This window comes from Elephantulus edwardii, unplaced genomic scaffold (assembly GCF_000299155.1).
Source record: "Elephantulus edwardii isolate Elephantulus edwardi_28Jun2011 unplaced genomic scaffold, EleEdw1.0 scaffold00360, whole genome shotgun sequence".
Lineage (NCBI taxonomy): Eukaryota > Metazoa > Chordata > Mammalia > Macroscelidea > Macroscelididae > Elephantulus > Elephantulus edwardii.
In genome coordinates this window covers 527,750-554,321 of record NW_006400110.1, presented here as the reverse complement: position 1 = coordinate 554,321, position 26,572 = coordinate 527,750, and the positions used below count along the sequence as shown (strand labels likewise).

The window sequence follows — 26,572 nt, the reverse complement described above, 5'->3', positions numbered from 1 at the left end:
GCAGGAGGGGAAGACCCTCTATGAGGTGGAGTTATTCAGTGACTGGGGTAATCGGGATGGGTGTGTCAGAGGCAATGAGATTGGCATGGGATAGAGCACAGTTTAGGGCTGTTGTACATAGGGTCGCTATAAGTCGCAAACGACTCAACGGCACATAACAACAACAACAACAACAAATTATCTAGAGATGCCAAAAAAAGGTGACTGTGGTACCTAGGCTCAGCCAGTTATTGCTGTCACTGACTCTGGTGACCCTCTAGCAAATTTTGGAGGCAATAATAACTTGCTTAGAAGATTGTCAGTCTTTCTCTCAGAGAGCTGCCATTAGAGAGGCATGGCTGTTAGGCTAGCAGCACAGCTCTCAGTGGACTAAGCCAAATCTGCTGGACCATCAAGCAAGAACTAACTCATAGACGACCTGCCAGAGGGTGTTCAAAGGCAGTGAATCATACAGTGTAGACAGCCCATCTCTCTCTCATGGAGGAGCTGATGGATTCAAACCTTTGGGTTATGAATTTAATTCCTTTAAACTAAGTCACCCAAGTTCATGCCAAGTCTAGCTACCCAGAATCCATCTACTATTGTAGAAGCAACTTGTGGCTGTAGAAATATTTCAATGCCTATGGCAATGAAAACCAAAAATTAAAGCAGTAAAGAGATGAGCAGAGATATTGGTTAAGAGATGTGATGCTAAGCATTCAAATAAATTATAAAATAAAGTTTCAATCTCTGCCAAGAGCAGTCTTAACTTTCCTGCTTGAGTAAACTGAATGAGCTTATATTTAGAAAGTGACAGTGGAGAAAAGGAATGACTCTTCTATTTATGCTAGGTGCAACAGTACGTAATATAAAAAGGAGAGACGTTAGGACTTGATTTTAATTCCTGGCTATCCCTCTCACCACTAACAATATGAGTTAGGGAAAGACAAATTTCTTGAGTGTCTATTTTCTCATCTGTAAAGGGAGTACAATAAAAACTACCTTTTTCATTAGTTCACTGTGAAGGTAAAAAAAAAAAATCATGACTATAAAAGCATCTTTTAAACAATTAGAAACTAGATAGCATAATTAGTATTTTATTATTATATCCAATATTTATAAAAGAAGAAAATATAATTTCGATACCAGAAATAAAGCATATTGGTTCGAATATATTTTCTTTGGAACAGACAGAAAATGCCAAAGACAAAAGGTCCAAGATAACACAAAACCCCCAAAGATAAAAACCTTAAAAAAAATAAAAACAAAACCCAGAAAAAAGTCTGACTTTTGACTTCACTGAAGTAATGCCAGTCTCTTTTCCATTTCTCAAAGTCCTTGATACCACTGCAGTTAATCTGCAGATATTCACACACTTCTCATGTAAACTAAGGAACTGATAACCCTGGTAGAACTCTCATGAAAGCAAGGAGTAAATGATAGAATGGAGAGTCATATAGCAATAATCAATCTGAAGCAAAGCCTACAAGCTAGCTAGGAAACTTTTTAGTAAGTACCAAAAAATAGATTTCCTGAGTCATGGGCTTCCCATAGTTACCTTTTAGAAAAAAGAAAAATAAATATGCAAGGATGGTTCAAGACAAGAAAAACAATGTAACTCATCACATCAACAAAGAACAAGAAACACATGATCCCATCAACTGATGCAGAAAAGGCCTCTGACAAAATCCAGCAACGCTTCCTGATTAAAACTCTCAACAAAATAGAAATAGAGAACTTCCTCAACAACGTAAAAAAATATATGAAAAACCAAGAGCCAACATCACTCTCAATGGAGAGAGATTAAAGGCATTCCCCTTGAGGACAGAAACTAGGCAAGGATGTCCACTATCACCTCTCCTACTCAATATATAGTATTGGAAGTCTTAGTGAGAGCAGTAAGAAATGGAAATTACAGGAATATAAATAGGCAAAGAGGAGGTAAAATTATCTCCACAGGCAGATGAGTTGATAGTACATTTAGAAAACCCTTAAATATTCACTAAGAAAACTACTAGACATAGTCACCAATTTAGCACTGTAGCAGAATACAAGATCAACTTACAAAATTCAGTTGGATAAATGGAACTAAGAAAAACAATACCAATTACAATAGTTAATTACAAGATAAAATACTTGGGAATAAATCTAACTAAAGATGCAAAAGACATATACAAAGAAAATCACAAACTATTACTAAAAGAAACAAAATGAAACCTGGAGAAAATGAGACTCATTATCATGTCATCTGTACAGCCTTCCAGCTCACACATGGTCTCTGCTGCTCTCAATTCCATGTCCATCCTTACCCTCAAATCACTGTCTCAGCTGCTCTCCCGTAGTTGGTTTTTGTTTATTTGGGACAGTAGCCATGTATGAAGAAAGTAAAGTATTCTTCCCAACCACAAGTCTTTTCACACTGTTAAGGCCATACCATAGACTCAATATCATGAAAATGACAATTCTACCAAAGAGATTCTACAAGTTCAAGGCAATTCCAATACAGATACCAAGTCCATTCTTCAAGATGGAAAAGGCAATTTCCGGGAATGCAGAACAGATTATCCAGGAGGCTGGGCTCTATGAGGAGAAATGTGGGGTCAAGATTGGTGGACGATTTATCAACAATCTGCATTACGCAGATGACACAACCCTGCTTGCTGAAACTGAAGAGGACCTGAAGCGCCTGCTGCAGAGCATCAAGGACTGCAGCCTCCAATACGGTTGAGGCTCAATGTCAAGAAGACAAACATTGGACCAATTGGCAGCATCAGGATGGATGGTGAAGAGATTGAGATTGTACACAGCTTTAGTTTGCTTGGCTCCACAGTCAACAGTCTTGGCACCAGCAGCCAGGAAATTAAAAGGCGCATTGCCATGGGAAAGTCTGCTGTTCGGGACCTCTCCAAAGTACTGAAGAGCAATGGTGTCTCTCTGGAGACTAAGGTGCATCTGATACAGGCCATGGTCTTCACAATCACTTGTTACGCATCAGAGAGTTGGACAATGACCAAGGAGGATAGAAGGGGAATTGATGCCTTTGAGCTGTGGTGCTGGAGAAGAGTATTGAGAATACCATGGACTGCTAGGAAAACAAACAGATTTGTCCTGGAAAGGGTTAAACCGGGTGGCTCCTTGGAGGCAAGGATTCTGAGGCTCCGTCTAACATACTTTGGACACGTTGTGAGGAGAGACCGGTCCTTGGAGAAGGCATCATGCTTGGGAGGGTGGAGGGCCGGCTCAGGAGAGAAAGGCCCTCTATGAGGTGGATTGATTCAGTGACTGGAGTAATCGGGATGGATGTGTCAGAGACAGTGCAATTGGCACAGGACAGAGCAGAGTTTAGGGCTGTTGTACATAGGGTCGCTATGAGTCGCAAGTGACTTGAGGGCACATAACAATAAGAACAACAACACAGCCATTATGGAAAGCAGTCTGGCACTTTTTCTAAAAGACGGAAATATAAATACCAGTTGACCCAGCAATTGCACTACAGGACATTTACCCTAAAGAAACCAGACCCACGACTCAAACAGATGCACGCACACCTGTGTTTACTGCTGTGTTATTCACAATAGGAAAGAGATGGAAGCAACCCAAGTGCCCATCAACAAAGGAATGGAGAGAAAAACTATGATACAGTCACACAATGGACTACTTATTACATGACACTGAAAAACAATGAACTCGTAAAACATTTATACAGCATAAGGAACCCTGAAGGATATTATGCTGAGTGACATTTAAGTCACGAAAAGGACAAATACTTCATAATACCTCTGTTATAAAACAGAACAGATGTAAAAGAGTTGGAAAGAGAATGGGGGAAAGTGGATAGATAATAAACTGCATTAGATTAGAGAGGAGAGGAATTGTCTGAAACAAATATATGTATGACAACAATCTGGAACAAGGAGTACATTGCAGGGAGGACCAGGGCTGGAGGAAGGGAGGGAGGAAGAATATATGCAACAATGAAAAAAAAAAAAAAATTAAAACATGCTCAATGTTTGAAAAGGAAAAAACAAACAAAAAAACCCACCCCCCCAAAATACAACCATTTCCTAGCAAATATAGCAAACATAGCAAAATATCTGATTTGCCATCAGACACCAAAACAAGCAAGCATCAATAAATGATGGGGGAACATGCGCTTTCCCCCCCTATAAGTACTGGAAATTTTTTTCTATTCTCTAGTTGTTAAATACCTTGGGAAAAGTTAAGGTGAAATGGAGCACTTTACTAAACAATCTTAATATTATTTCAAAAAGAACCGTGCCTTTTCTCATGGTAAATAAAATTTTTAAACTCTTTTACACCTATAAGTCATCTTATAAACATATATTTTACCTGCCGATCTAACTGGACTCTTTTATCACCTGAACTCATACAATAGCAACAGAATAAAATAAGAATTGAGCAACAAGCTGTTGGAGAAACAAGACCAACCATTCATTTCTTACTCTATTTTGAGGAAAATTATTTCACCACCCTACTTCTGTTTCTCCATCTGCTGAGTAAGTTTATCCAATAAAGGGTATATTACCAACTGTCAGAGATACAGTAGAAGGGATTTCTCTGTGGAAAAAATATTGGAATGAATTTTAGCTTCTCTGTTACTGTAAGATTCTATAATCCTGTGAATAAAGCTTCCTCTAAAGAAGATAATTAAGAATGAAGAACCTCAAGCAATGTAGATAAAATTTAAATGGTCCTTCTCCATGCTATCTTCAGATGAATGTATCAAAATATCTTTTTAACTTTTTAATCTAATGATTTTTGTTTCTCTCTCTCTAGAAAATGTACCTTTATCCTTATCCAGGGGTTCCTGGCAAAGAATGGAGCACAGCACTGGGTTCTTCCACACCCCAGTCTCTTGAGCTAGAGTAGCTAAAAAATTCAATTCACAGCTGCCATTCTCCATCAACTTCTCATGAGCTACCTATAATATTTAAAGAAATCCAAAGAATTACCACAAATTTTTCAAAAAAGCAAGTCTATCAGGTTTTAAATATAGCATTAAACTTTTGAAAAAGTAAGATATCTTAAAAACTTTATAGCACACTACAGAATAAGAAATATCTTTATGTTCGATTTTTAAAGTTGAATCCAAAGATTAAGAAAGCAAAGCTTAAATGAATATATTTATACAATAAGTCAGTGTGAAATTTTTCCCAATATAAATCAAGATCAAAACTATTTTTAAGAAAAACCCTATCAAATATTCAGAATTACAAGACTTTCTGGACTGTATGGCCTATGTGTTAAACACTTTGCCCTGAAACCTGCTGCCAAAGTGACAAATTACAAATATTCTAATAAGGATTTATGAAAAGAAAATAACTGAATTTTGTTTCTCTCTCTAGAAAATTTACCTTTATCCTTCCTTATCCAATAGTTCCTGGGAAAGAATAGTGCACAGTACTGGCTTTTTTTCACATACTCACTACATATCTTTGGCAATTGCATAGTAAAGCTGACAATGACATCATTTATTAATTATTTACAAGTATTCATACACCTGGAACAACCTTCATGGTCACCAAAGACAAGTAGGTATTTTTTCCTACAATCAAGAACATATTTATTGAAAATGTTGTGGGCAAAACCCTAGGAAAAGATTGCAACTAGATAATTTCCTTTATGAAACGTGTCCTCTAATTGGGTAAAGAAATGTTTAAAACGTTAAAAAATGGGGAAATAAAGTGCAAATCGAAACAAACGCTGTTAATTATGTTCTAACCAACCCAAGGAAGCTCTGAAAAGACAGCAAAATGAAAAGGTTATGTTAAGAGTTGTGCTCAAACAATAATCTATTTCTCAACGCCATAAAAAATATTCTCACTGCAAAAAAGCCTCAAGGCTTTAAAAATTTTTCTTTCAGCAGTAAACAGAGGGTTTCCCTGGAGCGAATTAAGGAGCTGGTTCTTTTTCATCCACCTATTACAAAAATACCATTATTGGTGTGGTTTTCAAAAGGACTCTTAAAAAGTTATCTTTTTTAATAAATTGATATTTTAATGAAAGTTTATAGAGAACTTGGATTTCCATTTATTCATTGTTGTACATTTTCCTTCCTACTACTACCCCCAAGTTTGCTTTTCTCTTTGGAAAAAAAACCCACTTTCACTGTTATATAGCGCCCGTCTGCCTGCCAAGTCCACTTTACTATATGCAGCTCTTATTGTGGACTTATGTCATGTCAGCAATCCCTAATCATATATTCTTTTTATACAGTTCTCTCTTGTCTGTAATCTTATGGTAAAAAAATAAAATAATGTAACAATTACTATATTTGTATGTAAACAATTTATTCAACTAGTTCTGACGGATAATCGAGAAACAGGGTTATGAATGCTAAACAATGAAACACTGAAATATTTACCAAAAATGAGGGAAAAAAGTAAAATAAAAACACCCAAGACACCAGCTACTGACATGCTGAAATTGCTTGATCAAAAAGTTAGTTACAATATGGCAAACAAGACACTTATATTTCAACAAACAAGTATTATATGTAAGCTGCTATTAATCATTTATTACATAAAAGGAACAATGTAAAATTCTATGGTATTACAAAAGATTTAATTCTAATTTCCAAGGGCCTGTAATAGAGATTTTAATGGTTAATATTAAAATAGCTAGTTTACTTCTCTGCCTTATAGCTTATTTCACATGATTCCAAAATTAAACACTAACCTCTTTAGTAACCTTCTACATAAAAACATATGGCCAAAAGACACTTTTAGAACTCCAGCAAGGGAAAAAGTGAACAATACCTTTTGAAATTACCTACCAAGAACATTCCTTGTAACCAAAGAATTAACAAAAATCTACTAAAGCTAAAATATATCAACATAATCTGTGTTTAAAACGGAACTAAACATTTCTAAAAATACTCCATCAAGAGCTAGTACCAAAAGTAACAGAATTAAAGAGACAAAGCCTATCCTTTCAGATACAAGAGGAAAAACATGGGCTTTAAGTAAGGAATCTTGGCTCACACAAACACCCTATTACATTAGCTGCATAATTTGGGAGGTATTTTGTTATAAGAGTTTCAGTTCGCTCACCTTTAAAATACTCTTTCCAATAAAATTTTCATAACAATTAGATGAAATATAAAGCATGCTGCAGCTTTTACCAATTAGTTAAAATATTTCTAAATTCAAACTAAGAGTATTTTCTTACCATTCTGGAAAAAAGCCATAATTATAAGATCTTGAAGAAAAGTATAATATTTAAACTACCTAAATGGATATATTAATTTACTAAGTATTTATTTTGTATTTGTAAAAGGTTATATAATAGAATGTTATACAAGAGGGGAATATAAATGTTTGTCACTATTTAGAGGTTTCAAAGTTTCACCAAATAATTTAAGAATAAAGAAAATTGACACATTATTCCTATATTAAATCTATTAGATAAAGTCTCTCACCTGTACTAGCGCCTGAAATTGTTCCCATTGTTTATCTGATAACTCAACACGCAGACACAATAAAAGTTCAACACAGCTTCTAAAAAACAAAATATTGGTAATAATACAAATAATTATTAAAATTTAAAGCAACATAAAACCTGTAATACTAGTATCAAAAGCAGACTCTTCCTACCAAATATATTTTAAACTCATAGCTAATTAATAAAACTACCTTAAAAGTTGTGATACAGTTGTTACGTTTTGTTGTTTTAATAAAAGAGAAATAAAAGTTAAATTTACATTTTATTTATTCAAAGGTCTACTCACAATGCCAAGCGTTCCAGAACCAATGCTACATTTTCACATTCAGAGGTAAGATGAGGTCGTGCTTTAACATAGCTCTGGATAGCCACCGTGTATACCTCCAATAAAGGTAAGGGATCATCTGAAGTTTTCCATTTCTCTGCATATTCAAGAAGTGTCTGTTTAGAAAGAATAAAAAGTATTCAATATAAAATATACATTGATCAACTGTTCTTTCTACTCTGAGAAATAATGTTTAAAAAAGTAACTTATTAATGGATTAAAATATTACAAATAAGTAGAAGCCATATTTTTAGCAGTTCTAAATTAAAGAGTTGGCAAAAAACAAGACCCCAGGATAAAGAGTATACCAACTGACATATTTCAACAAAAAGACCATACCCTGGATGTGCTCCCCAAATTGTGCCAAGAAGTCTGGAGGACAACCACCTGGTCAACTGACTAGAAGAAATCGATATTTGTTCCCATTCCAAAGAAAGGTGAATCGACAGAGTGGAGAAATTATAAAATAATATCATTAATATTACATGAAAACAGGATTCTGCTGAAAATTGTTCAAAAACAACTCCTCTAGCACATCAACAGAGAACTGCCTGAAGTGCAGGCTGAGTTTAGAAGAGGCTGTGGTACTAAGTAATATTACAGTTAATGTAAGATGGATCTTGGCAGAAAGCAGGGAGAACCAGAAGAATATCTATCTGTGTTTGATTGACAATGCAAAGGTATTTTACTGTATGGATCACAACAAATTGTGGCTGACTCCGAGAAGAATGGGAATCCCGGAACATTTATTTGATTGTGCTTATGTTAAACATTTATTTGGACCAGGAGACAGGGCAGTCCTCAGAAAAGAGCAAGGAGACACTGCATGGTTCAAAATCGGGAAGGGTGTATACCAGGGATGTGTCCTATCTCCATATTTTCAATCTATATGAAGAACTGAGTATATGGGAGGCTAGGCTATGAGGAGAAATGTGGCATCAGGACTGGAGGAACACTCAACATCTGTTATGCAGATGACACAACCCGACTTGCTGAAAATGATGAAGACCTGAAGTGCTTGTTGCAGAAGGTCAAAGACTTGAGCCTTCAACATGATTTGAAGCTCAACATCAAGAAAACAAAGATTCTCACCACTGAGCTGACTGGCAGCATCAAGAAAGATGATGAAGAAAGTGAGACTGTTAACAGATTCAGTTCGCTTGGCTCCACAATCAACACTCATGGTACCAGTAGCCAGGAAATCAAAAGACGAATTGCATTGGGAAAATCTGCTGTCAAAGACCTCTCCAAAGTACCGAAGAGCAATGGGCTTTGCAATTACTTACTTGCTATGCGTCAGAAAGCTGGACAATGTCTAGGGATGATAGAAGGAGAATGGATGTCTTTGAGCCATGCTGCTGGAGAACAATACTGAATACACCATGGATGGCTAGAAGAACAAACAGGTTTATCCTAGAGAGGGTAAAACCAGGCTGCTCTTTGCAGGCAAAGAAGAAGCTTTGTCTGATAATCTAGACATGTTGCAAGAAGGGATCAGTCTTTGGAGAGGAACGTCATGTGTGGGAGGGTGGAGGGACAGTGCAAGAGAGAAATACCCTCAATGAAATGGATTGGTTCAGTGACCGGGTTAATGGGGGTAGGTGTGTTAGAGACAATAAGATTGGCACAGGACGGAGCAGGGTATAGTGCTGTTGTACAATGGGTTCCTATGAGTCACAGGCACCTTGACAGAACAAAACAACAACAAAAGAAAAACTAGTGTTAACTTGAGTTCTGGTGGCTTAGTGCCAAAAAGGTGCACTGCAATCTCAAAGACCCATGGGTTCGAGGTGAACAGCTGCACCATGGAAGATGGGTGGGCATTCTCCTTCGGTGTGAATAACTGTCTCTAAAAATCTACTGAAGGGTCAGCTATGGGTCAGTTTCGATTTCACAGTACACAACAACAACAGTGTTAATTCATCCAAAATGAGTTTCATCAATGCCAGTTTCAAATTGTGAGTTATACATATCTTTCTTATTTAAACCACAAGTTCTTTTTAAAGGATGACAAGTAATACTTGGCCATGAAGAAATGAAAAATTTCAGTGTATCTTCCTTTTCCTTTCATTTTTATTAAGGTATTGATTCAACATTTAACTACAAATGAGTTGCATATGATATGGTCAAAATTTAGATGTGACTCTTCAACCTACCATTTTGTCATTTACCATTTAAAAGACTTTCAAGTTAAATCAATAAATATTAAAGTTATTAAAAATGGCTATAAGATTAAATCTTTTTTGTAATAAAATGTTTAAACGAGGAAATTCCCCACCCTATCCCTCAATGAAATATTTCAAATTCATCTAACATAATCACTAACATTTTTCCACCCAAAATATTGAAGAGATGAATGATATTAAAAACAGCTGTAACATACACATGTAAGACAAGAATTATTGGAACCTACATTTACTAAAAGCTATCTAAAAATATCTACAGCCATTTTAAATAATGTGGAATTCTAATTAAATGTTTTCATAATAAAGAAATGGGTACATCTAGTCCTCTTCATACTTCATTGTCTAAGAAGTATTTTATAACCTTTGGAAATGATGGTGTTACTTATTTCCTGGAAAAGCAAATTATCACAAAGGAGATCTCTCTGAGGGCTTGTAACCACTGGCATACTGGAAAAGTGCTCTTTTTCTTAAAAAAAAAAGTTATTTGTGGGGAGGAAGAGCACATAACAATAATAAATATCTACATACCACATGAAACCTGCAAATATGTAAAACAAACATTAATAAAACTGTGAAAGGAAGTAGAGAGCACTACTATAGTACTTGGAGACTTCAGTACACCACTCTCAAGAAAAGATAGAAATACCAGAAAAAAACCTCAACAAAGACGCTAAAGAATTAAACCACACAATTAACCAACCCAACCTCATAGATATTTACAGGCTAATACAGCGACAAAAGCACAGTACACCTTCTCCAATTTGAACGGAACAGTCTCCAATTGATTACGGTTTAGGTCACAAGGCAATCATAAATTAAAAAACAAAGAAATACTACCAAGCATCTTCTCAGACCATAATGCTACACAATTAGAAATTAATAACAAGAGGATAAAGGAGAGGAAAAAAAACCAAACCCATTCATTTAGAAGCTGAACACCACCTTGCTTGAACATGAGTGAGTACTAGAAGAAATGAAAATGAAATTTAAGAGTTTCTTGAGACAAATGACAATGAAAATACCACTTACCAAAACTTCTGAAAAACAGTGAAAGCAGTAATCAGATGTCAACTTATAGCAATAAGCAAACACATCAAAAGGCAGGAAAATATGACCATTGACTCTATAACCCAACATCTCCAACAAATTGGGAAAACAAAACAAAAAAAAAAAAACCAACAAAAAACAAGCAAGAACACATGACACTCTCTAAAAAGCCTGAAATTATAAAAATTAGAGCAGAAATAAATAAAATAGAAAACAGAAAAATAATTGAAACCATCAGCAAAACTAGGAGATGGCTCTTTGAATAAGTCAATAAAATCGACAAATCACTAGCATTACTAACAAAGGGAAAGAAAGAAGAGACACAAATAATCTGAATAAGAGATGAAATGGGCAATGTCACAACAGAACCAACTAAAATAAAAAGAACAACATTGGAATATTATGAAAAATTATGCTCACACAAATAGGAAAACCTAAATGAAAGAGACAAATACTTGGAAAGTCACAATCTACCTAAACTGACACAAACCAAAATTGAATACCTGAACAGACTCATTTTACTAAAGAAGAAACTTCAGGAAAGAAAACAATTTCCAGCCAAAAAAGGCCCTGGACCAGATGGTTTAAAAAGTGAATTTCAGCAAACATTCAGAGAAGAACTGTCATCAAATTTACATAAAGAATTTCAGAAAATAAAAAAAGATGGCATTCTCCCAGACTCATTCTATGAAGCAAACATATCCTTGATACCAAAGCCAGGTAAAGAAAACAGCAAAATAGAACACTACAAGACAATATCTCTCATGAACATAGATGTAAAAATCCTGAATAAAATCCTGACCAACAGAATCCAATGATTAAAAAAAAAAAAATCCAAACCCAAACTTCACCATGATCAAGTGGGATTCATAAAGGTATGCAAGGATGGTTCAACATAAGAAAAACAATTAATTCATAACATAAACAAAGGAAACAACAAGAACCACACAATCCTATCAATTGACACAGAAAAGGCCTTTGACAAAATCCAACACCCTTTCCTGATTAAAACACTCAACAAAATAGGAAAAGAAGGGAATTTCTTCAACATAGTAAATGTATATAAGCAAACCCGAGAGCCAACATTTTTCTCATTGGAGAGAGATTAAAGTCATTCCCTTTAAGAACAGGAACAAGGCAAAGATGCCCACTATCACCTTTCCTATTCAATACTGTATTTGAAGTCTTAGCAATAGCAGTAAGACAAGAGAAGAAAGTAAGAGGTATCCAAATTAGCAAAGAGGAGGTAAAGTTATCTCTCTATGCAGATGATATGACAGTATACTTAGAAAACCCTAAAGACTGAGCAAGAAAACTACTGGTCATAGTTGACCAACATTAGCAAAGTGGCAGGATAGAAGATCAACATACAAAAATAAAAAATCTCTACAGTGACAGAGAATACAGAGCTGGAGCTAAGAAAATCAGTATCCTTCACAATAGCTAATCATAAGATTAAATACTTGGGAATATATCTAACCAGAAACACAAAGGATCTATGCAAAGAAAATTATAAAACATTACAAGAAACAAAAAGAGACCTGGAGAAATGGAAGAATAACCCTTGCTCATGGATAGGAAGACTCAATATTGTGAAAATGACAATACTACCAAAGGCAATAGCCATGTTCAGTGCAATCATAATACAAATACCAATTCTATTCTTGAACAAGACGGAAAAAGCAATCTCCAGTTTCATTTGGAATGGAAAGAGGCCCCGAACAAGCAAAGCACTCCTTAAAAACAGAAAAAAGGTAGGAGGCATTTCACTCCTTGATTTCAAGTTCTACTACATTGTCGTGGTAGTCAAGAAAGTATGGTACTGATACAATAACAGACACAGAGATCAAAAGAATAGAATTAAGAACCCAGAAATCAGCCCATCCAGCTATGGTCAACTAATTTTTGACAAGGAAATGAAATCAGTTAAGTGGTAAAATGACAGCCTTAAAAAAAAAATGGTGTTGGCAAAATTTGGAAAACTATCTACAGAAAACTCAAGCAAGATCCACACCTCATTTCATACACAAAAGCCAACTCAAAGTGGATCACAGACCTAGTACTAAAACCAAGGAGTATAAACGTCATTAGAGAAAAGCTTGGAAGAACTCTAGAAGCTATAATCCACTACATAAATAGTCTTCCAAGCATCCTGAAAAATCTACAGGCAGGAGAGGATAAAATAGATGAATGGGACCTTCTAAGAATCAAATCCCTATGCACATCAAAAAAACTCCAAAAGGGTAAAAAGGAAATCAACATACTGAGGGGAAAAAATATTTACTAATGACATGTCAGATAAAGGACTTATATCTAGAATTTATAAAATACGCGAGCACCACAACAAGATAAAGGTAAACAACACAAATGAAAAATGGGCACAGGATATGAAGACATTTCACCAAAGATGACTTTCAGATGACAAACACACACATGTGGAAATGTTCAAAATCCCTAGCTATAAGAGACATGAAAATCAAAACAACTATGAGATACCATCTCACGTCAGTAAGAATATCAAATTTAACAGAACAGCAAACAACAAATGCTTGACGAGGTTGCTGAAAAACTACCACCCTTTTCAATGTTGGTGGGAGTGTAAAATGGAAGTGAACAGTAGCACTGTTGTAAAGTGGGACTGACATAGGAGTTGGGGGAAAACTAAGAAATGAGGACTGCAGCCTTCAATATGGATTGAGGCTCAATATCAAGAAGCCAAAGATTCTCACCACTTGGACAATTGGCAGCATCAGGATGGATGGTGAAGAGATTGAGACTGTTAACAGCTTTAGTTTGCTTGGCTCCACAGTCAACACTCTTGGCATCAGCAGCCAGGAAATGAAACAGCATACTGTGATGGGATGTCTGCTATTAGGGACTTCTCCAAAGTACTGATGAGCAATGGTGTCACACTGGAGACTAAGGTGCTCCTGATGCAGGCCATGGTTTTTGAAATCACGTGCTATGTGTCAAAGAGCTGGACAATGAGTAGGGAGGATAGAAAAATTGATGATGCCTTTAAGCTCTGGTGTTGGAGAAGAGTACTGAATATAGCATGGAATTTTAAGAAAACGAACAGGTTCATCCTAGAGAGGGTTAAAGCAGAATGCTTCTTGGAAGCAACGATTCTAAAGTTTCATCTGACATACTGTGGACATGCTGCAAGGAGGGATCAGTCCTTGGAGAAGGACATCATGCTTGGGAGTTTGGAGGGACAGCACAGGAGAGGAAGACCCTCTATGAAGTGGACTGATTGAGTTACTGGGGTAATCAGGGTAGGTGTGTCAAAAACAGTAAGATTGGCACAGGATAGAGCAGGGTTTAGGGCTGTTGTACATAGTGTTGCTATGAGTTACAGGTAACTCCACGTCACATAACAACAATAACAAGAAGAGGATAAATAATGTATACTATATTGAAACAGCTGAGGGAGAGAACTGTTTCAGAGGAATAGATGACTAGGTATTATTGTCATGATAATAGTTCAGAATGAAAGCTGCATATTGGGGAGGGGGAATGGGACTGTATGACAAATAATTTTTTTTTTTTTACTTTCCAAAGAGAAAAGCAAACTACGGGGAAGGGTGGGCAGGGAAAAAAGTGTGCAACAATGAATGAATGGAAATCCAAAGTCTTTGTAAACTTTCATTAAAATAAACTAAAAAAATGTTACTTGGGAGAGGGGAGATTCTCTGTACCATCAAGGAAGACTTGCCAGGTGTAGAACACAAACAGATGGACTACAGGTCTGTGATCATCTATCCTCTAAAAAATCTAGGAGGCCAAACCTTTCAGATCCACAAGAAATGTGAACAACCTAAGTGCCCATCAATACATGAATGTACAGAAAAACTCTGGTATAGTCACACAATGGAATAACATTATGCTGCATTGAAAAACAAGGAACTCATGAAATATTATACAAAAATGGGTGACCCTGGAGGACGTTATGCTGAGTGAAATACGTCAGTCACAAAAGGACAAATAGTGTCACTGCTGCAAAACGACACTGACATCGGGGTTGGAGGGAGATGGATACATTTGAGATAAGCATACTGCATTGAAACAGATGAGGGAGACAACTGTTTAAAAGGGATATGTGATTAGGTATCACTGTCATGACAGGAGTCCAGAACAAAGGCTACTAGTGGAGTGGACTTGTGGGGAGGGATTGTATAACAATGAAAGAATTCTTCTTTTACTTTTCAAAGAGAAGAGCAAACTGGTGGGAGGGGTGGGCAGGGAGAAAAGTGTAATAATGAGTGAATGGAAATCCAAAGTCTATGTAAATTTTCATTAACATTAATAAAAATAAAAAATAATTTAAAAAATGTAAACAGAGTAGGCCTCCTGTATTGGGGGTTTCTGCATCTATGGATTCAACCAGTCAAATTCAAAATATTTGGGTGAATGTCAGGAACAATTATGCTACCAAAGCAAACCCTCAAAATCTAAAACGGGAAAGATACACAGTGCTATTTACATAAAATTATGTTGTATTAGGTTATTATTATCAAGGTGACTTTCAGTGTATGAGAGTATGTGTAAATGTTATATGCAAATTGTTGTTGTTGCTGTTGTGTGCCATAGAGTCAGAAATTACTCACAGCTCACCCTCCAGCAGGTTTTCAGAGGCAGTAAATAGCAGGGGAGGAAAATGCCCATCTGTCTCCCTCAGCACAGCTGAAGGATTTGAATCATGTGCCTTTGGGACTGCAATGCAGATTCTTACCACTTGGCCACCAGAGCTCCATTATATGCAACTACTACAGCATTTTACCTGAGGGATGGATTTCAATAGCCATGGACTTGGGTGTCCATACAGGATCCTGGAACCAATCCCCCGCAGATACTTAACTTACACATGCAATGCCATCAAGTTGGAACTAACTCACATTGACCTTTCAGCGAGTTTTCAGAGGCTGCTCCTCCTTCTCCCTCAGAGTAGCTGGTGGATTTGATGCGCCTGTCTTTGGGTTGACAGTGCACCTCCTTACCCACCATAGCACCCTGCGATCCTGAGCATCCACAGACATATAGGAACCACTCCATCTCTTTATTTCAGGGATATCTAGAAGAAAGTAAAAATTTCCTTTCAATAGAGAGCTCTGGTGGCCTAGTTGGCAAGCAACTGAGCTGCCAATCCAAAGGCATGTGGTTCAAATCCACTAGCTTCTCTGTGGGTGAAAGATGGGCAATTTCTGGTCTCAAAAGCCACTGGAAGGTCAGCTAGAGTGGTTTACATTTCAGTGGCACACAACAACCAGAAGTGAGTCTCTGGTTCTGTCAAATCAACTCTGACTCATACAAAGAAAACCTTGCCCAGTCGTGTTCCAGCCTTGTAAAATAAGGCCTATTGCTTTAATCTTCCTATTTCTCATTACCCCTCTACTTTACACATCAAAATATTCTTTTCTAAGGCTCAATCCCTCCAAAGCATGTCTAAAATAAGTGAGTAATCTGAAGGAGTTACTCTGGCTAAACTAAAGCCCTAAATTCTTTGGTATTAAAACTCCAGCAGTGGCTCCCTGGGTGAAAAGACTTCCTCAGAAACCAGAGTCGGAAGAACAAGATGACAATAAATGTGAGCTTTTGAGACTAAGGACTTGTTGTTCTTGTTGTGTGCCATCAAGTTAAAACTGGCCCATGGCTAACCCTCCAGTGGTTTTGAGAGGCCACACATTTTACAGGAGATTGCCCATTGGTCTCCCGCAGAGCATCTGGTATTTGAAACTGCCATGCAGATCTTACCACTACATCACCAGAGTTCCCCAGGACTAACTGTTGTTATGTGCTGTCTCATTATCTGTGGCTCATAGCAACCCTATGAAAAATAGCTCAGAACCTTGTCCGATACAGAGCCAACATTATCATCTCTGACATACCTGTCCCCAATGCCACAGTCATTGTGTCAATCTGTCTCATTCAGAGTTTTTCTCTTCTGTACTGGCCCTTGAAGCTTCCAAGTATGATGTCCTTCACCAAGGACAAAGCCCCTCTTGAGGGAAGTGATGTGCAAGTACAACTGGAAACCAGCTTTCTTAATTGAAGAACTGTATTCTAAGTTTTTCTAACCTCAATTGTAATCAGTTGTTTCCCTAAAAAACCTCACAGTTTTGAGATCTGTCTGTGGAATACTGTGTTTAACAGAACAGCAAACAACAATTGCTGGCGAGGTAGTGGAGAAACTGAAACCCTTATTCACTGTTGGTGGGAGTGTAAAATGGTGCAACTGTGGAAGATACTACAGCACTTTCTCAAAAAGTTGCAAACAGAAAAACCATTTGACCCTGCAATTCTACTACTGGGAAAAGAAACCAGAACTGCTACCCAAGCAGATATATGAACACCTATGTTTATCATGGCTTTGTTTACAATAGCAAAGAGTTGGAAAGAACTTAAGTGCCAATCAACAAATGAATGGATAGAGAAGTTGTGGTATATTCGCACAATGGAATAATCCGTACATTAAAAACAAAGAACTCATGAATTATTACACAAAATGGGTGACCCTGGAGGACATTATACTGAGTGAAATATCTGAGTCAGTAAAGACCATATAATGCACGGTGCCACTGTTGTAAAGTGGATTGACATCGGGGTTGGGGGTAAACTAAGAGGGGATAAATAATGTATACTGCATTGAAATAGATGAGGGAGATAAATGTTTAGGAGGAATATATGATTAAGTATTATTATCATGGCAAGAATATTAAAAAAAAGACAATTTAGTGAAACGGAGGTAGGTATGTGATAGAATGGATTGAGTGGCAAGGCAAAAAACATCTGACCTCAGTGGAAATCTCTGTGCTGCTCTTGCAAGATTCTTCCCCCTTCTGAAGTTAGCATAGGTCAGAATTTGCTCACCCTACTGTTTATACAGATGACATACTAAAGACTAATTAAGTGGAGGAGAATGAATGTAAACATTCCATTTAAAAAGCAAATTTTCAATAATCTATTAAAACTACAGGGAGCTCTGGTGGCTTAGTGGTAAAGTGTTATGTTGCCAACCCGAAGGCACATGGATCAATTATACTAGCTGCTCCACCAGAGAAAATAAACACTCTTCTCCACACCTTTTTCTGCCTCTGAAAACCCACTGGAGAGGCAGCTATGAGTAGATTCCAATTCAACGGCACATACCAACAACAAAAGGATATAAAACTACAAGAGTGAAGAGACAAAGTTAAGTTTAAAATGGCACTTTCCACTGGAAAAGGAGGGAAAATTTCCCTCCTGTACCAGTCAGATCTGATTTGACGGTACATGCACAATAAATTTTAAAAAAAAAAGGCACTTTCCTTATTGCTCAAGGCACTAAGATCAGTAGAGCCACTGTGAAGTGGGAGCATTCCCAATGTGCTAAATAATAACTTACACTTCCTTCAATTAAAAATAAAGTTACTTATTTGTATCTTCTCTCTTAATCAAAGGAATTCTGGCAGCCTAGTGGTTAAGTTGCTCTGCCAATGAGAGAGCTAGGGAGAGAGGGAGAGAGGGAGAAATTGAGAAAAAGAGAGAGTCCCTTAATTCACATTTAGGCCCTGGGTAATTTATACTTTGTGATTAACCCAAAGGCTGGCAGCTTGAATTCACCCAACAACACGAGTGAAAGGCCTCGTGATCTATTTCTGTAAGATTACTTACGGCCATGGAAAATGCTATGGAGCACACTTCGATGTATACCAGGGATGTCAAAAGACTTAATGGCAACTATTGGTGGTGGGGTATTTTTTTCCCTAACCTATACAAGGGCTTTGGGCAGCAACCCCAATATAATCAAACTCATTTCACAAAATTAGAAGACAATTTAAATAGTAGTTATTGTTGTTAGGTGCCATCGAGTTGTAGAGGACTCACAGAGACCCTAGGAACGAAAGACCTGAGCACTGTTCATACTTAAGAGTTTCTGGAGGCAAGCCATTTCGGAAGTGGATGCCGCTTCTGTTTCCAGGCTTTTAAATATCAGTAGTCCTAAGAATTAGTATTTCAGAGTGCAGTGACATGCACAGTATTAATACAACTTTTATTTTTATGTGCTCTTGTTTGTGACTCATAGCAACCCTATGTGCATTAAAACAACTAGTGCTTGCAAAATCAGTCTTACTTTCCAAACAATATCCCATCTGAAAAAAAGAATGTAGTAATATAACTGTAGATTTGTAGTTTCATTAAAATTACTTGCATCAATATTTCTTTATAAAGTACTTTACCTCAATTTTTTTATTATAAAATCTATGACTTAAGAATATTTTATTCAATCTGTTAGGAACAACAGAATTTTAAAAATCTCAATTATTCAGAAGTTAAACACACTTTTAACTGACAGAAAATTCAACTCAAAGCAACATAAACAGTAAGAAAGTTTATTGCCATGAGATTAAAAGATGTACTTCGAAGAAGCGCTAGACCTGCAGGAAACGCAGGACCCACAGGGGCGGTGTTGCCTGTATTGCTCCCAGTTACTTGGTGGGGGAACTGCTATCTAGCTTGACCATGTGGGACCCCTTAACTCAGGAGCAGTGAGCTGAGGGTGCCAGTGGAAGCCTCCAGCTGAGTCCTGGCCAGAAGCTGCCTGCTGAGATAATGTGAGACCCACCCACCAGGAACAAGCAGGTACTTTGGGGAACAAACTGCTGTCTGGCCTGACCACTTGGGACCACTTAAGTCAGGTGACTTAAGTCAGGAATGTCCAGTGCCCCTGGGCAGAGGTGAGATGCCATATCCAGAAGGGAACAATAGGCTTTCTCCATGGTCAATCAGGTACTTTGGAAAACAAACTGCTGTCAGGTCCTCTGCTTGCAAAAAGAGAGCACAAATACATAGGTGCTTCTCAAAATATTGCTGTGAAGCAACATAGACATTTGAGAGCCACAGGAGCTGGAAGCATGGGATAGGTGCAGCAAGTGTCGGTGGTGTACAGTGAACCTCGGTGAGGTGCAGCAAGCCACAGAAGGGAGCAGGGAGCTGCAGAGGGATTAACCTGCCAGGAGCAAGCAGGACAGCAGGAAATTGAGGGAGCTACCTAGGGAGGAATCACAGATGATTGCCAGACCAACTGTGGGACCTCATCACCTTAAGCAGGAAGGAGTGCTACAGCTGGAGCTCAACTAGGGTGGCAGAACCAGTTCTCGAAGGGGAAAACTAAGACTTCCTGATTTTCCATTCAGGTCTCCCACAAACCCCACTCCCATGTGCATCTGTGTGTGCGTCTTCCCACACCACGCCCCACACACACGTGTGTCTATGCATGCACCCACCCTACATGCATTCACTTGTGTGCCTGCCCAACCTTCTTCTGGAGCAGTGCCCTCAGATCAAGAACCAGCTACTGACTCAGGCAAGAAAAACTCTACCACAGCAATGTCCCTAAAGAAGCAAACTACGTCACTCACCACACAAGCACAAAGCAAGATATCACTCCCAAAAAGTGATACAGTAGGAATAGGTTTCCTGAAGCCAGAAAGTCTGATGGAACTTTCTGAAAGAATTGAAAAGAACAATGATTGAATATTTTAAATAACTAAAAAAGAAACTTGAGGAATTACAGGACACTGTAAGCAAAAATCATGAGCAGCTTTAAAAAACAATCCAAAACAATGCAGATAAAACTGAGGTAGAAGAGGCACTGGAAAAATAAGAAACCATGATCCAAAAGGTCCAAGGTTTCAGATGCTGTGCTGGAAGGACACATGAACAGAGCTGAAGGGATGTAACACAGAACCATTGAACTAGAAGATAGAATTGTAACCACTGATCTGCTAGAGCAAAAAGAAAAATCCAAAAAGGAAAAAGAAAAAAACCTAAGAATAATGTGGGACATGATCAAAAGAAATAACATGTGCATCATTAGCATTCCAGAACACGAAGAAGCATGTAAAGACACTGAAAAAATTGTGGAAGAATTACTAGAAGAAAATTTCCCAGGCATAATGAAGAATGAGAGAATATATTCAAGAAGCTGAGCAAACAAGATTTAGAATAGACCCCAAAAGAAAAACACCAAGGCATATCATTGTCAAATTAGTGAGAACTAAAGATAAGGAGAGAATTCTGAGAGCTACAAGGGAGAAACAAAAAAGTAAGCTATACGGGAGAGCAGGTAAGATTAATTTCTCAACAGAAACCATGTGAGCAAGAAGACAGTGGAATGACATATATCGAACACTCAAAGGTCACAACTGTCAACCAAGAATACTGTACCCAGTGAAACTATCCATCAAATATTAAAGAGAGATCAAGATAATCCCAGAAAAACAGAACCTAAGGGAATTTGTAAAAACAAGACCAGCACTGCAGGAGAAACTCAGAGATGTCCTTCTTACAGATATACCACAGAAAGCTCCATGGTCTAACGTAACTAGCAACAACACCCAAAAGAACTGAAGAAAATGATAGCAATAAAACCTTGCTTCTCAATAATCACACTCAATGTGAATGCTTTAAATGCTGAAGAGAAAAAGAGTGGCAGATTGGATAAAATAAATCCATCAATATGTTGTCTACAAGAGACACACCTGAAAACAAAGATAAAAACTAAAAATAAAAGATTGGGGGAAAAATATACCAAGCAAAGGGCAACCAGAAAAAAGCAGGAGTAGCCATATTAATCTCTGAAAAAAAATAAATTTCAATGCAAAGACCATCACACACAACAAGGAAGGTTACTACATAATGCTTAACGCGTCAATAGAACAAGAGCACATAACAATAATAAATACCTATGCAACAACTGAAAGACCTGGAAAATATATAAAACAAACATTAACAAACCTCGAATGAAAAACCCAGACAACACTACCATAGTACTTAGAAGACTTCAATACACCACTCTCAAGAAAAGTCAAAACTACCAGAAAGAAACTCGACAAAGATACTGAAGAAGTAAACCACACAATAAATCACCTCGATCTCATGGGTATTTATAGGCTAATGCACCCAAACAAAAGCACAGTAGTATATCCTCTTCTCCAATGTGCATGGAATGGTCTCCAGAACAGATCACATTTTAGGTCATAAAACAAGTATCAATAAATTAAAAAAAAAAAAAAAAAAACAACAAACCAAAAATGATACAAAGCATCTTCTCAGACCACAATGCTACGAAATTGGAAATTAATAAAAGGAAAAGGGAGACAAAACCATACATTTGGAAGCTGAACAAAACCTTGCTATAATATAAACAGGTACTAGGAAAAAAAGTGAGATTAAAAAGTTTCTTGAAACAAATGACAATGAAAACACCACTTTCCAAAACCTCTGGGAAAGAGCCAAAGGAGTAATCAGAGGTCAATTTACAGCAATAAGCAAACACATCAAAAGATAGGGGGAAAAATGACCATTGACTTTCTAACACAACATTTCCAACAAACTGGGAAAAAAAAAAGAACAGCAAGAACACATGACACTCTCTAAAAACACTGAAATTATATAAACTAGAGCAGAAAGAAATGAAATAGAAAACTGAAAAAGAAATTGAACCATCGACAAAACTAGGGGTTGTTTCCTTGAAAATGTCAATAAAATCAACAAATCACTAGCAAAACTAACAAAGAAAGTAAGGAAAGGAAATAATCCATATAAGAGATGAAACAGGAAACATCACAATAGAACCAACTAAAATAAAAAGGCTAACATTAGAATATTATGAAAAACTATGTTCACATAAATAAGAAAACCTAGAGAAAATGGACAAATACTTAGAAGTGCACAACTTACCTAAACTGACATAAACCAAAATTGAACACCTCAACAGATCCGTTACAAAAGAAGAAATCGAAAAGGTATTAAAATAACTTCCAGGCAAAAAAAAACAACACTCTGGGGCCAGATGGCTTTCCAAATGAATTTTATCAAACATTCAGGGAACTGTCACCAATTCTATGTAAACTATTTCAGAAAATAAAAAAAGATGGAATTCTCCCAGACTTATTATATGAAGCAAACATACCCTTGATACCAAAGACAGGAAAGGACACAACCAAAATAGAAAACTACAGGTCAATATTACATATGAAAACAGTTGCAAACATCTGGAATAAAATACTGGCCAAGATAATCCAACCATACATCAAAGAAATAATTCAGCATTACACAGTGGGAGTCATAATTGGCATACAAGGATGATTCTACCTAAGAGAAACAATCAATGTAATTCATTACATTAACAAAGCAAAGAACTAGAACCACATGATCCTATCAAATGATAAAGGCCTTTGACAAAATCCAACACCCTTTCATGATTAAAACACTCAACAAAATAGGATTAGAGGGATATTTCCTCAACACAGTAAAAAAGTATTTATGTAAACCAGAGAGCCAAAATTGTTCTCAATGGAGAAAGATTTAGTCATTCCCTTTAAGAACAGGAACTGGGTAATGATGCCCACTATCACCTCTCCTATTCCACACTGTATTCCAAGTCTTAGCAATAGCAGTAAGACAAGAAAAGAGAAGGAAATACAGGTATCAAAATTGGCAAAGAGGAGGTAAAATTATCTCTCTATGCAGATGATATGATAGTATACTTAGAAAACCCTAATGACTCAGCAAGCAAAATACTGGACATAGTTGACCAATTTAGCAAAGTGGAAGGATAAAAGATCAACATACAAAAATCAGTTGGATTTCTCTACAGTGAGAAGAAAATACAGAACTGGAGCTAAGAAAAACAATACACTTCACAATAGCTAATCACAAGATTAAATTCTTTGGAGTAAATCTAACCAGAAGCATAAAGGATCTATTCAAAGAAAATTACAAAACATTACTACAAGAAACAAAGAGAGATCTTGAGAAGTGGAAGAACATCCATCCCTTGCTCATGCATAGGAAGACTCAATATTATGAAAATGAAATTACTACCAAAGGCAATTTACACATTTAATGCAATCACAAAACAAATACCAATCCCATTGATCAACGAGATGGAAAAGGCAATCTCCAGTTTCATTTAGAATGGAAAGAAGTCCTGAATAAGCAAAGCAATCCTTAAAAAGACAAACAAGGTTAAGAGGCATCTCTCTGATTTCAATCCCTACTACACTGCCATGGTTGTCAAGACAACAAGGTACTGGTACAATGACAGACACATATATCAATGGAACAGAACAGAATCCAGAAATCAGCCCATCTACCTATGATCAACTGATTTTTGACAAGGAGATGAAATCAGTTAAGTGGGAAAACGACAGCCTTTTTAACAAATGGTATGGCAAAATTGGAAAACTATCTACAGAAGACTCAAGCAAGGTCCACACCTCACTCCATACACAAAAACCAACTCTAGGTAGATCATGGGCCTTGGACTAAAACCAAGGACTATAAACTTCATTAAAGAAAAGCTTGGAAGAACTCTACAAGTCCTAATCCAAAACATGAAACAGTCTTCCAAACATCCTGAAAAATCTACAACCAGGAGAAGATAAAATAGATGAATGGGACCTTCTAAGAATCAAATCCCTATGCACATCCAAAAACTTCTCCAACAGGATAAAAAGGGAAGCCACAGACTGGGAAAAAATATGTTTTCTGGGGTTTTTTTGAAAAAATATTTGTTAATGACATGTCAGATAAGGGACTTATATCTAGAATTTATAAAATACTCGAGCACCACAACAGGATAAAGGTAAATAACCCAATCAAAAAATGGCCACAGGATATGAACAGACATTTCACCAAAGACGACTTTCAGATGGCAAACAAACACATGTGAAAATGTTCAAAATCCCTAGCTCTAAGAGACATGAAAATCAAAACAACTATGAGATATCATCTCACCCCAATAAGAATAGCAAATTTAACAGAACAGCAAACAACAAATGCTGATGAGGTTGCAGAAAAACTGCAACCCTTATTCACTGTCGGTGGCAATGTAAAATGGTGCAACCAGTATGGCGCTTTCTCAAAAAGTTGCAAATAACCTACAACCAGGAGAAGATAAAATAGATGAATGAGACCTTCTAAGAATTAAATCCCTATGCACATCCAAAAACTTCTCCAACAGGGTAAAAAGGGAAGCCACAGACTGGGAAAAAGTATTTGGTAAGGACATCTCAGATAAAGGACTTATATGCAGAATTTATAAAATACTTGAGCACCACAACAAGATAAAGGTAAACAATCCAATAGAAAAATGGGCACAGGATATGATCAGATACTTCACCAAAAAAGACATTCAGATGGCTAATACTAAGGAGCTAAACAGAAGATTCCATAAGGCAGCGCAGGATGACAAAGTAAAATAATACAATGAAATGTGCAAAGAGCTGGAGTCAGAAAATCAAAAGCGCCGAACTCGCTCAGCATTTCTGAAGCTCAAGGAACTGAAGAACAAATTCAAACCTTGAGTTGCTGTAATCAAGGATGCTTTGGGCAGAATATTAAATGACCCAGGAAATATTAAACGAAGATGGAAAGAATATACTGAGTCACTCTATCAAAAGGAACTGGCAGACACAGAAGAATTTCATGAAACACATATGCGCAAGAGCCTATGGTGATGAAGGAAGAAGTTCAGGCTGCTTTGAAGGAAATAGCAAAAAACAAGGCCCCAGGAATAGATGGTATACCCAGTGACATATTTGAGCTAACAGATGCTGCCCTGGACGTGATCACCAAGTTGTGTCAAGAAATCTGGTGAACAACCACTTGGCCAACTTACTGGAAGAGATCTATATTTGTTCCCATTCCAGAAAAGGGTGACCCAACAGAGTGTGGAAACTAAAGAACAATTTCATTGATTTCATATGCAAACAAGATTCTGCTGAAGATTATCCAAAAACGACTGGAACAACACATAAGCAGAGAACTGCTAAAAGTTCAGGCTGGGTTTAGAAGGGGTCGTGGTACTAGGGATATTGTAGCTAATATTAGATGGATCTTGGCTGAAAGCAGAGAGTACCGGAGGAATGTCTATCTGTGCTTCACTGATTATGCCAAGGTGTTTGACTGTGTGGATCATAAAAAACTGTGGCTGCCTCTGAGAAGAAGGGGAAACCCAGAACACTTGATCGTGCTAATGTGAAACCTATACTTGGACCAAGAGGCAGCCGTCAGACAGAGCAAGGAAACACTGCATGGTTCAAAATTGGGAAGGGCATACAACAGGGATGTGTCCTGTCTCCATACCTTTTCAACCTGTATGCAGAAGAGATCATCCGGAAGGCTGGGCTCTATGAGGAGAAATATGGGATCAGGATTGGTGGAAGATCTGTCAACAATCTGCATTATGCAGATGACACAACCCTGCTTGCTGAAACTGAGGAGGACCTGAAGTACTTGCTTCAGAGGGTCAAAGAGTACAGCCTTCAGTATGGATTGAGGCTTAATGTCAAGAAGACAAGATTTTCACCACTTGACCAACTGGCAGCATCAAGATGGATGGTGAAGAGAGTGAAATTGTTCACAGCTTCAGTCAGCTTGGCTCCACAATCAACACTCTTGGCACCAGCATCCAGGAAATTAAAAGACGTATTGCCATGGGAAAGTCTGCTGTTAGGGACCTCTCCAAAGTACTGAAGAGCAATGGTGTCTCTCTGGAGACTAAGGTGCATCTGACACAGGCCAT

The 26,572-nt window shown here is 37.2% G+C and overlaps 1 protein-coding gene across 1 annotated transcript in view; it reads right to left on the bottom strand.

Moving 5' to 3' along the window:
- ZNF292 (zinc finger protein 292) overlaps positions 1–26,572 on the bottom strand; it is a 171,052-nt gene that overhangs the window by 47,613 nt on the left and 96,867 nt on the right. The window contains exons 2-4 of the mRNA XM_006902027.1: positions 7,730–7,884; positions 7,421–7,499; positions 4,786–4,921 (exon numbers count right to left, since the gene is read on the bottom strand). Coding sequence (XP_006902089.1) covers positions 4,786–4,921; positions 7,421–7,499; positions 7,730–7,884 — 370 coding nt within the window. The remainder of the gene's footprint in view (positions 1–4,785; positions 4,922–7,420; positions 7,500–7,729; positions 7,885–26,572) is intronic.